At 46.8% G+C, this 17151-nt stretch overlaps 1 protein-coding gene across 10 annotated transcripts in view; it reads right to left on the bottom strand.

The window, feature by feature from the left end:
- Positions 1-17151, bottom strand: part of ATM (Serine/Threonine-kinase ATM-like protein) — a 289283-nt gene that overhangs the window by 131690 nt on the left and 140442 nt on the right. For 9 of the 10 annotated variants that reach the window (XM_086526409.1, XM_086526408.1, XM_086526410.1 and 6 more), the window contains exons 37-38: positions 4218-4316; positions 4073-4119 (exon numbers count right to left, since the gene is read on the bottom strand). In XM_086526409.1, coding sequence (XP_086382535.1) covers positions 4073-4119; positions 4218-4316 — 146 coding nt within the window. The remainder of the gene's footprint in view (positions 1-4072; positions 4120-4217; positions 4317-17151) is intronic. The other variant, XM_086526406.1, reaches the window with a different exon arrangement.

Genomic DNA, 17151 nt, shown 5'->3' with positions numbered 1-17151 from the left:
GGACAGTGATGGGACGGGTACGCACCACTGAGGGAATGTCTGACATGGTCCACTCCACTATCGGAGTAAAGCAGGGATGCCCACTATCCCCGACTCTTTTTGGGATGTATGTGGATGAGTTTTCAGACTATGTCGAGCGGCAGGGAGACAGGGGGGCTCAGCTAGCAGGGACATGGATTCCACTGTTACTATATGCTAATGATATTGTGCTGATTTCAGACTCCCCAGAGGGGATGCAGCGTCATTTGGATGCTCTGCATACATTTGCTCGTGAGAGTGGATTGTCGGTCAATCTGGGAAAAACCAAGGTTATGGTGTTCAACACCACACCACAGTGGGTCAAGAGGTCGGCACCCACATTTATGTATGGCCAGGAGATTGTGGAGTACACAGATGCATATACCTATCTTGGGGTAGTATTCAGTGGACCGGTGTTTTCACTAAGAAGAGCATCAGAGACTAGACTGACGAGAGCATATGCAGCTTTGGGAGGACTGGAGAGGATGTGTTCGCAGGTTCAGTTTCAGGAACCACGAACAAAGCTATGGCTCTTTGACACTGTAGTGACTCCAGCTATGCTCTATGGAGTTCAGGTATGGGGACCCTCAGTAGACCACCATGGGAGATCTGGTAATACAGATGGATGGCGATGTATGGAGAGGACTCTGGTCTCTATGATCGCTCGGATGATTCGGGCTAAGGCCTCAGTACCACATGAGATTATCCGAGCCGAGCTAGCTCCCCCCCCCCCCCCCCCCCCCCCTCGTGGTGGAGGCACTGACGAGATCGGTGTCCTTTATGCACGGTTTATGGGATCTCCCCAGAGATAGATACGCTCGGCTTGCCCTGGAGTCATCTCGACAACTAGCTCTACAAGGCGATACACCATGTTGGTATGGACAGATGGCATCATGGTTCCAGTCGCATGGTCTCAATATGGATAGATTACCTCCGCTTCAATACTCCTTGGATGCACCCTCCTTGTCTCTCACACGGACACAGATCACCAGGCTCATACGTCAGGATCTGATTCAACTAAATACCAGGAGCACATGGATACAACCGACACAGAAGTTGGGCACGAAGATGGCCTTCTACAGAGAGCATCTTCTCCAACTCACGGAGGACGGATTTGTGACTAGGCCACCATACATGGATACACACTTATCTCATGGAATAAGATGCGCTATTGGACAGATACGCACATCCTCACATCAGCTCCAGATCAAGACTGGCCGATTCCGAGGGGTGCTGGCAGGAGCCAGGATGTCACCTATGTAACTTAGAGCCAGAGTCAGAACTGCACTACACATGCCACTGCCCGGCATACTATGAGATACGCGGACGCTTCCACTGCTTGTTTAGAGAAGGGTTCGGACCTTTTTCTAGAGTCATGAGATACAAGGATCAGAAGTGTCTCGGATTGTTCCTGCTAGAGCTGCGCAGACTTAGGGAGAGCTTGCTGAGGACATCAGGGGAAAGACAGTCTCAGAGACGAATCACAGAGTTCTTTACACCAGACAGAGGAGAGCAAACGGAGCAATCATTACAGCCTACTCATACTAGAGGTACACTGCTTGACAAAGCGACTGAACTTGGCAGATCCAGACGTCCACGACCTCGGGGGGTCTCCCACTACCGACGAAGGTTGCAACAGAAGATACAGATCACTCTAGCTCGACATGCAAGACTCCCAACCAGAGTTTTGACCATGGAGGAAGTCGATGAGATCCGACAGCGACCGATGAGAGATTTCATCTTAACCCACAAACACCCCCCTCCCCCCCCCCCCCCCCCCCCCCCCCCCCCCCTTTTATTCCCTTTCTCCTTAGTGCCTTAGTGTTTTAGTGTTAGTTCTTTGTAACTTGGTAACTTTGTAACCTGGTAATTTCCGTACTCAGACATGGTATCAGATTCACCAATTGTAACTTTTTGGTCTCATAGGTCATTTTGGCCTTTTCAAGACGTTAATATAACATTTCATTTCATTTCATCTCTCTCTCTCTCTCTCTCTCTCTCTCTCTCTCTCTCTCTCTCTCTCTCTCTCTCTCTCTCTCTCTCCTCTCTCTCTCTCTCTCTCTCTCTCTCTCTCTCTCTCTCTCTCACCAGAGGCACACTGATCGACGGGGCGACCGAGCTGGGGAGATCTAGACGCCCGCGACTACGGAGGACTACAGAGCACCGACGGAGGCTGCATCAGAGGATTCGGATCACTTTGGCCCGACATGCACGACACCCGGTCAGACTACTACCATGGAGGAGATTGATGAGATCCGCCAGCGACCGATGCTCGATCTCTTGTGATTTTAGCTATCCCAGCTAGCTAATTAGTTCACACCTTGGAGTTTAAGATTCCATAGTAGTCATTTAGTCATTTTGTCATATTGTGATTCTCATTTCATTTTGTTACTTTTGTTACTCGGACTTTGTATCAGATCCACCACATTGTAACTTTTAGGTCTCATAGGTCACTTTGGCCTTTTGAAGACATTAATATAACATTTCATTTCATCTCTCTCTCTCTCTCTCTCTCTCTCTCTCTCTCTCTCTCTCTCTCTCTCTCTCTCTCCACATTGTACTGCTTAGTTCACACATTTCGCGCCTTTCACCTTTCACACCTATCAGCTTAGTTTAGGATTCCGTAGTATTTATATTCTGTTATCCTAGTTTAATTTATTTTGTTAATCTGACTTTGTATCAGATACACCGCATTGGAACTTTCTGGTCTCATAGGTCACTTTGGCCTTTTGAAGACGTTAATATAACATTTCATCTCTCTCTCTCTCTCTCTCTCTCTCTCTCTCTCTCTCTCTCTCTCTCTCTCTCTCTCTCTCTCTCTCTCTCTCTCTCTCTCTCTCTCTCTCTCTCTCTTCACACCATGTACATTTGATTTGTCTCATAGGCCGATTTCGGCCTGACATAGACGTTAAAAATCTTTCTCTCTCTCTCTCTCTCTCTCTCTCTCTCTCTCTCTCTCTCTCTCTCTCTCTCTCTCTCTCTCTCTCTCTCTCTCTCTCTCAAACATCAGAAGCCTCAAGGCATGAGGAGAAAGTGAAGAAGCACACTCCGACAACGTTTCTATACCACATGAGTGAACAACTGAAGGACAAGACTGAAAGATAACAAAGAAACCGAAGGCTCAGCTGAATCCATCAACTCACAATGTATTATAGACTAGTGACTGGCTGGCAGCACACTCAGCTCCAGACCAAGGACCAACAGATTACATTGGGGGAGTCGGGGCTCAACAGTGCATGGAGTGTGCAGTGAGACTGTTTGTGACTGGCTCAACACTCTAGGCCCAAAAACTACTAGACTAATCATAAACCGATGATATCCATGGTATATACACGGGAACTAAATATCTCCATGGGAGGGAAAAATGTGTAGCCTTAAGGCAAGTATCTCACAGAAGGATACAATGAGTAAATTCAGGTGGATAATAAGCTAGGTAAGCTAGCAGGCAGGCCAATGGCTAGGCTATTCATGGTCTTCCGCTTAGAGTGCTAGTCTAGTAGTGAGCAAAAAGGTCCTCTGTAGTCAGGCCCTCTAGCCAGTGATTTGGCTAAATGGTCGACATCCACTGGCCCTCTAAGCCACTAGTCAAGCTATTCTAGAGCCTAGTCCAGCTGCCAAGATGACCAGCCATCTGTCATCGAGCACTGGTAGCACATTAGCCGGTGGGCTACAATGATGGAGATCAGTGACACGCAAACTAGCGTCATTTCAACTAGTGCACTCTTAGCCAGATTAAGTAAGAAATTTGAATGTCTTGCAATTAGTCATTAACAAAACGCTTATTGGGAAGCTACTCAGAAGACTGATAGCACTGCAGGTTTTGGCCTTTCGTTACACTCGCAAGAATCCAGCATTTCAAGAAGATCCAGAACATCTATCCAGTATGTGCTCCCAACAGCATTGCACACTCACATTTTGCAGCAATTTCAGTCACTAACTGAAAAGAGATATTAGGAGTCTCACTACTTTGTGCAAGGGTTGTTTAAGATCCAGAGCTTGCCAGAAAGAAAATTTACTACAAGAAATACTGAAAAAGCTGAGATTCTCAGTGTACCTTTCTAGCCTCAAGAAAGCAGGAAACTCCATGGTCTGCATCACAAACTTTAAACATGGCAACAAATCAAATGATGCACACGAATAGATCAATCTAGAACGCAAAAGAAGATAGTAAATTGTCTGTAGCATGCAAATAGAAATACCTTGCTAAAGTCATATGCTTTACTAGAATCTCCCCGAAGGTTTAGAAGGAAGCCTTGCATGCTTCCAAACACTGGAAGATCCGGAAAAGGGGGAAGTTCCTACAAGAAATTGACAACATACAGCTCAAATCTAATCTCTCCTTTGAAAAAAAACTCTAAAAATTAGTACTTTCTTCTTTTCAAAGAAGAATCAAACGCAGACCACAGTGCTCAACAGGGAAGTTGGTAAGTCTGGTACAAGAAAAGTTTTGAATTCCAAATCTGTAAAGCTCATAAGTCTACATGCAGCAGCTACAATCTGAGAGCCTCCATAAAAATGGCTGTGATTGAAAGCACTGTGAAGTCCGGGGTCCCTTGCCGTCAACATGCAAACATGGATATGAACTTGCATGCAATCACGTTGCTGTGACCAGTGTTAGTGCTCTCACACACTACACATCTGGATACCGAATTGCTACAACGCCTAAGTTAACAACGATGCTCACAGTTTTCATGCCTCTACTTACCTAAGCAAATGTTTTTGTAGCCCGTAGCTTTTATTTGGGGAAGGGGGATGTTGCTTGAACTCGGCAAGCAGTGGACTTGATTTAAGATTCCATGTTATTCCCCATGCACTCTTCCATGGGGTACACGAGCACCAGAATTCTTACTGTGCACAAATGCGCGCACACACTCCTACAACTTAGCCCCACTCCGTGCCCTGCCGCTCCCTCACTGGCCCTCTTTTCCCTCATCTAATCTCTTGCTGGTTATGCCAACAACCCCACTTCCCTTCCTCAACCACATTTTGTTGTAAGACAAAATGTGCATAGAATATATAGCACCATAGATATAGTTGATGACACGGTTGCTTATAAACATGGTAAAAGCCACAAACCATCACATAATGAGTAAAGAAGTTGCTGAAAGCTGCGTACATATTATAGTTGGGCAAACTGAGGACATTGCAGTTTTTCTTAGGGGTATTTGCATGCTCCACTTATTAGCACAGATCCTGCGGGAGGAGAGAATTCGCAATAGAAGCAGCTTCACAGGGAGGAATCGGATGACCATGAGTATTCCTTTGACAACAGACATGTACTTCTACACCACCAAGTTACCCTCCAATCTTGAAGCGTTTACTTTCATTTGGGGTGGATTAAGCAAGACAAAATTTCAGCTTCTTATATTCTAAACTTATGCTTCTTGCTATAGAGGTAAGGTCGTTGTCAAAGAGATCACGGAAGCATTTTAAACAATCATATACAAGGGATATACTTCTCTTTTTCCCGTAATGTGTAGTCACATTTATTGCCTAAAAGAAATGAACATGCTTTAACAATTACGTACAACCTACTGCTTAGATCACACCTAGCTGTTTCAGATTCCATAGCATTTTATTCTGTCATTTTATTTTGTCATTTTTGTTACTCTAACTTTGTATCAGATCCACCACATTGTAACTTTCTGGTCTCATAGGTCATTCTGGCCTTCTGAAGACGTTAATATAACATTTCATTTCTCTCTCTCACATGAGGCCTGGCGCTTATTTCACGAGCACTCACCGCCTCCGACGATTACTTCTCCTGAGATCTGGGGTCAATATGTAACATCATTATATATGGTATCTGGACAGCCTCCATTACCAGATCCGTTAGAGCTATGCCCTGCTACTAGTACTTTCTTTACTACGGAAATGGTGGAAAAAGCCATTGATAAGATGAAGACATGAAGAGCATATGATCATGATGGTTTAGTAGCAGAACATCTGATCCATGCCAGGGATCTACTTTCAGAAGTCCTTGCTCATCTGTTTAATCGGGTCATGTGTGAAGGATTACCTGAATCTTGGAAATTATCTACTATCGTACCTATTTTCAAGTCAAGGGATCATATGATACCCGGGAACTACCGTACCATTATGGTAGGTCACACTTTGACCCGACTGTACGCATCCATTCTTGAACAAAAATTGAGTAGATGGGCAGAGAATGAGGGCATAAGGGCAACAGGACAAGCTGGATTCAGAAGGGGTTATTCCACTTTAGATCATATTCTTACGCTCAGAGCCATTTTGTCATTTCATTTTGTTACTCTGACTTTGTATCAGATTCACCACATTGTAACGCTTTGGTCTCATAGGTCATTTTGGCCTTTTGAAGTTGTTAATATAACATTTTATGTAATCTCTCGCACCCCCCTGCCCTGCGCTCCCGCTCCCGCTCATAGGTCATTCTAGCCTTTTGAAGACGTTAATATAACATTTCATTTCTCTCTCTCTCTCTCTCTCTCTCTCTCTCTCTCTCTCTCTCTCTCTCTCTCTCTCTCTCTCTCTCTCTCTCTCTCTCTCTCTCTCTCTCTCTCTCTCTCTCTCTCTCTCTCTCTCTCTCTCTCTCTCTCTCTCTCTCTCTCTCTCTCTCTCTCTCTCTAGACTGGCCCTTGAGTCTTCCAGACAGATATGCTAGACTGGCCCTTGAGTCTTCCAGACAGTTAGCTCTACAGGGGGACACTTCATGCTGGTATGCACAGATGACTTCATGGTTTCAGACGCATGGCTTCACCATGGACAGGTTGCCCCCTTTCCAGTATTCTCTTCAGGCACCCTCGCTGTCTCTTACACGGGTGGAGATCACTAGACTCATTCGTCAGGACCTGATCCAGCTCGACACCAGGAGGACATGGATAGAGCCGCCTCAGGAGTTGAGCACGAAGATGGCTTTCTATAGAGAGCATCTTCTCCACCTCACAGGAGATGGGTTTGTGATTCGACCCAGCTACATGGACACACATATGTCTCATGGTTTGCGTTGTGCCATTGGTCAGATACGCACATCCTCACATCAGCTCGAGATTGAGACTGGTAGATTCAAAGGGATACCAGCAGACAACAGGATATGCCGATTATGCCAGAGAGAGCCAGAGACAGAGTTGCACTACATATGTCATTGCACAGTGTTCTATGAGATACGGGGGCGTTTCCACTGCTTATTCAGAGAGGGTTTTGGTCCTCTATCTAGGGTCATGAGTTATGAGGATCAGAGATGTCTTGGACTATATCTACTTGAGTTACACAGGTATAGAGACACTTTACTGGGGAGAGCTAGAGAGAGGCAGTCCCAGAGACACATTACAGATCTCTTTTCACTAGATATGGGACAGCCAGAGGAGCAGCCACCACTGCAGAGCTCGTCCCACACTCATTCGACCACTACTGGCACTCTCATCGACCGAGCATTGGAGCTACAGAGATACAGACGACCGCGACTGAGGAGAGGAGCTACACAGCATCGACGGAGACTACAACAGAAGATTCGAGCCATACTCTCTCGACATTCAGAGTGCAGATGAGGATGGATCCTCACCATTTCTTCCATCTTTGTTTCACACACTGTTACATCCAGTTTACCGGGTACCTATTGTATCAGCTGCTACACCCACGTAGTTTTAGATTGTAGTAGTAGTAGTATTTTGTTCCACTTCTAGTTCTTTTCTAGTTCTTTTGTACCCAGACATGGTATTAGATTCACTATTTTGTAACTGATTGGTCTCATAGGTCATTTTGGCCTTTTGAAGACGTTAATATAACATTTCATTTCATCTCTCATCTCTCTCTCTCTCTCTCTCTCTCTCTCTCTCTCTCTCTCTCTCTCTCTCTCTCTCTCTCTCTCTCTCTCTCTCTCTCTCTCTCTCTCTCTCTCTCTCTCTCTCTCTCTCAGCCATACTTAATGGTCTAGAGATTTTTCCTTCGCCTGGGGGATTCACATGCTTTCCACACAGACATGGGGCCAGTACAATGGACTATGTCATGACTTCACCGAGCCTCATCTCTCATATTCAGGATCTCAGTGTGGGCCCTAGGCCTGTTGGAGTAACAGTGGACCATGCTCTCCTGACTTTTTCAGTCTCTTTCCAATATAGTGTCTCTCAGACACCACGGAGTGCACACACACGGTATACTTTTACACTAGAGACAGATTCAGTTTATGTGGAAGAGATTTACAGACGGATAGGGGCAGCCGAGCCTGTATATACAGTGGAGGAGATCACCACTTTATTGACGGAGATCTTGCATGGGGCAGCAGCAGAGGCATACCCACACACTCAACCAGATCAGAGAAGATGTTCTGGGAACATGTCTCAGAATAGTTGGTATAATGAGGAGCGCAGAGAGATGAGAGTTCAGATTCAGAGCGAGCTTATGCTTGGAGTCATTACATATAGACAGTCTCGGATTGCCCTTCGGCGTTTAGTGCGACGGAAAAAGTGGGCCTTTTTAGCCCAGATGGAACATGATTTGTATCAGCTCTTTTTGAGCCGAGATTCACGTGAGGCCTGGCGTCTCTTCCATGAGCACTCACCTCCTCCAGTGATAACCTCTCCCGAGATTTGAGGTCAATATGCAGCATCATTATATACAGTACCTGGGCAACCACCATTACCAGACCCTCTAGAGCCATGTCCAGCCACTAGTACCTTCTTTACCACTGAGATGGTGAAGAACGCCATTAATAGGATGAGGACTAAGAGAGCATATGATCATGATGGTTTGGTGGAAGAGCACTTGATACATGCTAGAGATTTACTGTCAGAGGTTCTTGCGCGGTTGTTTAACCGTGTCATGCGTGAGGGACTACCCGAGTCCTGGAGATTATCTACTATTGTACCTCTATTCAAGGCAAGGGACCCCACGGTGCCAGGGAACTACCGTACTATTATGATAGGGCACACATTGGCACGGTTGTATGAATACATTCTTGAACAGCAACTGAGTAAATGGGCAGAAAATGAGGGCATACGAGCAACAGGACAGGCTGGATTCAAGAGGGGTTTCTCCACTTTGGACCATATTCTTACACTCGGAGCCATTATTGAGGAGGGTAGGGCACATGGGAGACGGATGTATTGTTGCTTTGTGGACTTCCGCAAGGCATTTGACACAGTGCCGAGGGCCAGATTGATGCACAGGCTACTGAAGTTGGGAGTACCCACAGAGATCATATGGGGGATCATGGCTTTATACGGCTCAGTGAGGACTGGCCAGGTACGCACTCTTGAGGGGATTTCTGACATCGTTCATTCCACTATTGGAGTGAAACAAGGGTGTCCTTTGTCCCCTACACTTTTTGGTATGTACGTAGATGAGGTCTCTGACTACATTGACAGAGAGGGTGACAGAGGCGCTCAGCTGGCAGGGACATGGATCCCTTTATTATTATATGCTGATGATATTGTGTTGATGTCAGAGTCGCCAGAGGGCATGCAAAGACATTTGGAGGCATTGCACAACTTTGAAGAGGATAGTGGACTGTCTGTGAACCTTGGTAAAACCAAGGTTATGGTGTTTAACACCACACCACAATGGGTCAAGAGATCGGCACCTACACTCGTATATGGCCAAGACACTGTGGAGTACACAGATGAATATACATATCTGGGGGTGGTATTCACGGGACCGAGGTTTACCCTGAGAAGAGCAGCAGAGACTAGACTATCCAGAGCCTATGCGGCATTGGGAGGGCTAGAGAGGATGTGTTCGCAGGTTCAGTTTCAAGAACCACGAACAAAACTATGGCTCTTTGATACTTTGGTTGCTTCAGCTATGCTTTATGGGGTCCAAGTTTGGGGACCATCTCTGAATCATGACAGTTGGAGGAACATGGAGAGACCCTTGGTATTTATGATATCCCGGATGATTAGAGCCAAGGCCTCTGTACCACATGCGATTATTCGAACGGACGTAGCCGCCCCTCCTATAGAGATTGAGGCTCTTACCAGATCAGTGTCCTTTATGCACAGTCTATGGGATACACAGAGAGGCAGATATACTAGACTGGCTCTTGAGTCTTCTAGACAGTTAGCGATGCAGGGAGATGCATCATGTTGGTATGCACAGATGACCTCATGGTTTTAGAGGCATGGTCTCAGCATGGATAGATTGCCTCCCTTTCAGTACTCCCTGCGTGCACCCTCCCTGCCAATCACACGGACGGAGATCACTAGACTCATTCGTCAGGATCTTATACAATTGGACACCAAGAGGACATGGGTAGAGCCGATACAGGAGTTGGGCACGAAGATGGCTTTCTACAAAGAGCACCTTCTCCAACTTTCAGGAGATGGGTTTGTGACTCGTCCGAACTACATGGACACTCATTTATCTCATGGTCTGCGATGTGCTATTGGTCAGATTCGCACATCCTCACACCAACTGGAGATTGAGACGGGTAGATTCAAAGGGATACCGCCGGAGTCTAGGATATGTCAACTATGCGGTAGAGAGCCAGAGACAAAGCTACACTACATATGCCACTGCACTGTGTATTATGAGATACGAGGGCGCTTCCATTGCTTATTCAGGGAGGGTTTTGGAGCCCTAGATAGAGTCATGAGGTATCAGGATCAGAGATGCCTTGGCCTATATCTACTCGAGCTACACCAACATAGAGATAGTCTGTTGAGGAGACATGGAGTACGACAGTCGCAGAGACAAATCACAGACTTCTTTGGATTGAGGGAGCCAAGAGACCAACCACCAGCACAGGGTTGTACCTGCATTCATACGAAAGGCACCCTCATTGACAGGGCGATTGAGCTCGGGAGATCGAGACGACCACGACCGAGACACAGGAGCACACTACATCGACGGAGACACCAGCAGAGGATCATAGGCATTCTAGCAAGACACCCAGATTGTCATTGAGGGCCTATTCTACATTTTCAGATTTCAGATTTCACACTTCATTTTCAGTTTTCATTTTTACTTTCAGTACTTTTTGAACTTGTACTTCAGACATTGTATTAGATTCACCACTTTGCATTTGATGGTCTCATAGGTCATTTTGGCCTTTAAAAGTGTATATATTATTTCATTTCATTGAGAGAGAGAGAGAGAGAGAGAGAGAGAGAGAGTAATGGGATACGAAGATCAAAGATGCGTGGGTTTGTTCTTGCTCGAGCTGCGCAGACACAGAGAGAACCTGATGAATGGCGAGGCTAACCAGTCTCAAAGACGGATCACAGACTTCTTCAGAGCAAACACGGGACAGCCACAAGAGCCACTCCCACAGCAGAGCTCCCCCTCGTCTCACACCAGAGGCACACTGATCGACCGAGTGATTGCACTAGGAAAAACCAGGTGCCCACGACTGCGAAGGACTACACAGCATCAACGGAGGCTACGTCAAAAGATTCGGAGCACGCTGGCCAGGCATGCACGACGGCCGGTCAGACTACTAACCATGGAGGAAATTGATGAGATTCGCCAACGACCGATGCTAGATCTTTTGTGATTCAGCTCTCCCAACATCTTGCCCATTTTTGCTTAGTTTTCTGCTTAGCTCACATCGACCAATCTAGAATCCCTTAGTATATATCTTTGTTTTGTATTGTGTTAGGTTATTTTGTTACTCTGACTTTGTATCAGATCCACCACCTTGTAACTTTCTGGTCTCATAGGTCACTATGGCCTTTTGAAGACGTTAATATAACATTTCATTTCATTTTCATTTCATTTCATTTTGCAGCATTCACGGAGGCTGCATCAAAGGATTCGGATCACTTTGGCCCGACATGCACGACGCTCGGTCAGACTACTGACCATGGAGGAGATCGATGAGATCCGCCAGCAACCGATGCTAGATCTCTTGTGATCTAGCTATCCCAGCTAGCTGCTTAGTTCACACCTAGCAGTTCAGGATTCCATAGTATTTTATTTTGTCATTTTGTCATTTTGTTACTTTTGTTACTCTGACTTTGTATCAAATCCACCACATTGTAACTTTCTAGTCTCATAGGTCACTTTGGCCTTTTGAACACGTTAATATAACATTTCATTTCATTTTTCTCTCTCTCTCTCTCTCTCTCTCTCTCTCCCCCCCCCCGCCATCACTTCTACAGAGGACTGGGGCCAGTACGCATCATCTCTGTACACAATTCCTGAGCAGCCCCCCCTTCCCACCCCTCCCGATCCATGCCCACACACATGTGCTTTTTTCACCGCAGAGATGGTGAGGAAGGCCATTGACAGGATGAAGACTGGGAGAGCATACGATCATGATGGTTTAGTGGCTGAGCACTTCACGCATGCCAGAGATCTACTAGCAGAGCGTCTAGCAATGATGTTTAACCGTGCCATGTGTGAGGGCTTGCCAGATACTTGGAGCCTATCTACTATTGTACCTATCTTCAAGTCGGGAGACCCTATGGAGCCTGGGAATTATCGCACTGTCATGATTGGACACACATTGGCACGGTTGTACGCATCTATTCTTGAGCAGCAGCGGAGTAGATGGGCAGAGAGGGAGGGGATACGCGCAGCCCGGGAGGAAGGGTTCAGGAGGGGTTTTTCTACTCTTGACCATATCTTGACACTCAGAGCCATCATTGAGGAGGGTAGATCGCGTGGGAGACGGATCTATTGTAGCTTTGTGGATTTCCGCAAAGCATTTGACACAATGCCTAGAGCTAGATTGATGCGCAGATTACAGTAGATGGGAGTACCCACAGAGCTCATTTGGGGGGTCATGGAATTATACAGGTCAATAGTGGGGCAGGTACGCACCTCAGAGGGTCTATCCACACCAATTTACTCCACTATTGGGGTGAAGCAGGGCTGCCTGCTCTCTCCTACTCTATTTGGTATGTATGTGGATAAGGTTTCTGACTACATTGAGAGAGATGGTGATAGAGGTGCACAGTTGGCAGGGACATGGATTCCATTATTGTTATATGCTGATGATATTGTGTTGATCTCCGACTCTCCGGAGGGGATGCAACGTCACTTGGATGCTTTGAATAGGTTTGCTCAGGAAAGTGGTTTGTCCGTCAACCTTGGTAAAACCAAGGTCATGGTATTTAATACCACCCCACAGTGGATCAGGAGGTCAGCGCCAACATTCGCATACGGCGAGGAGACTGTGGAATATACAGAGGCGTACACTTACCACGGAGTGGTTTTTAGTGGGCCAGCATTTTCATTGAGGAGGGCAGCAGACACTAGACAGACCAGAGCCCATGCAGCACTACGTAGATTGGAAAGGATGTGTTCACAGGTTCAGTTTCAGGAGCCTCGGACGAAGCTCTGGCTCTTTGACACTCTGGTGGCTTCTGCATTGCTTTATGGAGCTGAGATTTGGGGACCTTCATTAGATCATCACGGGAGGACAGGCCGCACTAATGGATGGGGGGACATGGAGAAGCCTCTGGGCTCTATGATCTCGCGGCTCATTAGATCCAAGGCCTCAGTACCACGTGCTATTGTTCGAGCAGAGCTAGCTGCCCCCCCACTAGTGGTTGACGCGCTTACCAGATCGGTCTCCTTCATACACCGCATGTGGGAACTTCCCAGAGACAGATATGCCCGCCTTGCACTTGAGTCCTCTCGACAGTTAGCCATGCAGGGAGATACAGCATGCTGGTATGGGGAGATGACATCATGGTTTCAAGCGCATGGGTTCAGCATAGACAGATTGCCTCCCTTCCAGTACTCACTGGATGCACCCTCTCTGACTCTTACACAGTCCGAGATCACCGGGCTCAACCGCCGGGACTTGACTCAGCTAGACACCAGGAGGACATGGATACAACCAGCACAGGAGCTGGGCACGAAGATGGCTTTCTACAGAGAGCATCTCCTCCAGCTTACGGTTGATGGTTTTGTGACGAGGCCCAGATACATGGACACCCACTTGTCTCATGGGATACGATGCGCTATCGGCCAAATACGTACATCTTCACGCCAACTGCGGATCGAGACTGGGAGATACATCGGAGTACCAACAGAGGCTAGGACATGCCCCCTGTGTGACATCAAGCCTGAGACAGAGTTGCACTACAAATGCCACTGCCCCGTCTACTACGAGATACGAGGCCGCTTCCATTGCTTGTTCAGAGAGGGCTTTGGACCACCATTCTCCAGAGTCATGCACTACGAGGATCAGAGATGCTTGGGTTTGTTTTTGCTCCAGCTACGTAGACACAGAGAGAGCCTGATAAGAGGAGAGGCTAGCCAGTCCCAGAGACGGATCACAGATTTCTTTAGAGCTGCCACTGGACACCCGGAGGAGTTACTACCACAACAGAGCTCGTCGTCTCACACCAGAGGCACACTGATCGACCGAGCGACTCAGCTAGGAAGATCTAGACGCCCACGACTGCGGAGGACTAGACAGCATCGGCGGAGGCTGCATCAGAGGATTCGGATCACTTTGGCTCGACATGCACGACGCCCGGTCAGACTACTGACCATGGAGGAGATTGATGAGATCCGCCAGTGACCGATGCTGGATCTCTTGTGATCTAGCTATCCCAGCTAGCTGCTTAGTTCACACCTAGTAGTTTAGGATTCCATAGTATTTTATTGTGACATTTGTCATTTCATTTTTGTCATACTCTGACTTTGTATCAGATCCACCACATTGTAACTTTTTGGTCTCATAGGTCACTTTGGCCTTTTGAAGACGTTAATATAACACTTTGGCCTTTTGAAGACGTTAATATAACATTTCATTTCATTTCTCTCTCTCTCTCTCTCTCTCTCTCTCTCTCTCTCTCTCTCTCTCTCTCTCTCTCTCTCTCTCTCTCTCTCTCTCTCTCTCTCTCTCTCTCTCTCTCTCTCTCTCTCTCTCTCTCTCTCTCTCTCTCTGTGTATCTATGATCTCCCGATTGATTAGAGCCAAGGCCTCCGTACCTCACGCGATCATTCGAGCAGAGCTAGCTGCCCCCCCCATGGAGATTGAGGCGCTTACCAGATCAGTGTCCTTTGTGCACAGCCTATGGGATACTACTAGAGACAGATATGCTAGACTGGCCCTTGAGTCTTCCAGACAGTTAGCTCTACAGGGGGACACTTCATGCTGGTATGCACAGATGACTTCATGGTTTCAGACGCATGGCTTCACCATGGACAGGTTGCCCCCTTTCCAGTATTCTCTTCAGGCACCCTCGCTGTCTCTTACACGGGTGGAGATCACTAGACTCATTCGTCAGGACCTGACCCAGCTCGACACGAGGAGGACATGGATAGAGCCGCCTCAGGAGTTGAGCACGAAGATGGCTTTCTATAGAGAGCATCTTCTCCACCTCACAGGAGATGGGTTTGTGATTCGACCCAACTACATGGACACACATATATCTCATGGTTTGCGTTGTGCCATTGGTCAGATACGCACATCCTCACATCAGCTCGAGATTGAGACTGGTAGATTCAAAGGGATACCAGCAGACAACAGGATATGCCGATTATGCCAGAGAGAGCCAGAGACAGAGTTGCACTACATATGTCATTGCACAGTGTTCTATGAGATACGGGGGCGTTTCCACTGCTTATTCAGAGAGGGTTTTGGTCCTCTATCTAGGGTCATGAGTTATGAGGATCGGAGATGTCTTGGACTATATCTACTTGAGTTACACAGGTATAGAGACACTTTACTGGGGACAGCTAGAGAGAGGCAGTCCCAGAGACACATTACAGATTTCTTTTCACTAGATATGGGACAGCCAGAGGAGCAGCCACCACTGCAGAGCTCGTCCCACACTCATTCGACCACTACTGGCACTCTCATCGACCGAGCATTGGAGCTACAGAGATACAGACGACCGCGACTGAGGAGAGGAGCTACACAGCATCGACGGAGACTACAACAGAAGATTCGAGCCATACTCTCTCGACATCCAGAGTGCAGATGAGGATGGATCCTCACCATTTCTTCCATCTTTGTTTCACACACTGTTACATCCAGTTTACCGGGTACCTATTGTATCAGCTGCTACACCCACGTAGTTTTAGATTGTAGTAGTAGTAGTAGTATTTTGTTCCACTTCTAGTTCTTTTCTAGTTCTTTTATACCCAGACATGGTATTAGATTCACTATTTTGTAACTGATTGGTCTCATAGGTCATTTTGGCCTTTTGAAGACGTTAATATAACATTTCATTTCATTTCATTTTCTCTCTCTCTCTCTCTCTCTCTCTCTCTCTCTCTCTCTCTCTCTCTCTCTCTCTCTCTCTCTCTCTCTTACCAGTTTAGGATCCTCAGTACTTTCATTTTTTCATTTTATCATTTTATCATTTTGTCATTTCATTTTGTTACTCTAACTTGGTATCAGATTCAGCACATTGTAATGCCCTGGTCTCATAGGTCATTTTGGCCTTTTGAAGACGTTAATATAACATTTTATTTCATTTCATTCAGTTCCCACGGTAAACCTTGGTAAAACCAAGGTTATGGTGTTTAACACCACGCTGCAGTGGATCACGAGATCAGCACCTACATTCGCTTATGGTCAGGAGACGGAGTACGCAGATGCATACACCTATCTTGGGGTAGTCTTCATTGGGCGAAGGGTTTCTTTGAAGAGAGCAGCAGATACTAGGCTGACCAGAGAGTATGCGGCCTTGGGAGGATTAAGAGGATGTGTTCACAGGTTCAGTTCCAGGACCCAGAACAAAACTTTGGCTCTTAGATACTTGTGGCTTTAGCTATGCTCTACAGGGTTCAGCTCTGGGGACCCTCAGTCGGTCAGGATGGGTGGAGAGTCATGGAGAGGCCCTTGGTATCTATGATTTCCCAATTGATTAGAGCCAAAGCGTCCGTGCCACACAAGATCATTAGAGCAGAGTTAGCAACACCCCCTATGGAGATAGAGGCGCTTACCAGATCAATCTCCTTCATGCAAAGCTTATAGGATACTACTAAAGACAAAATGCCGGATTGGCCCTTGAGTCCTCTAGACAGTTAGCCTCATAAGGGGACACATCATGCCAGTATGCAGAGATGTCAACATGGTTCCAGAGACATGGCTTCAGCATGGACAGCTGACCACCCTTTCAGTACTCCCTCGATGCACCATCGCTGCCTCTTACTCGGATGGAGATTACTAGACTCATTTGCCAAGATCTGACCCAGTTGGACACGAGGTGGACATGGATAGAGCAGGCACAGGAGCTGGGCACAAAG

The sequence above is a fragment of the Adiantum capillus-veneris genome, chromosome 13 (assembly GCF_014529385.1).
Source record: "Adiantum capillus-veneris isolate H3 chromosome 13, ASM1452938v2, whole genome shotgun sequence".
Classification (NCBI taxonomy): domain Eukaryota; kingdom Viridiplantae; phylum Streptophyta; class Polypodiopsida; order Polypodiales; family Pteridaceae; genus Adiantum; species Adiantum capillus-veneris.
This window is presented reverse-complemented; position numbering and strand designations above follow the sequence as displayed.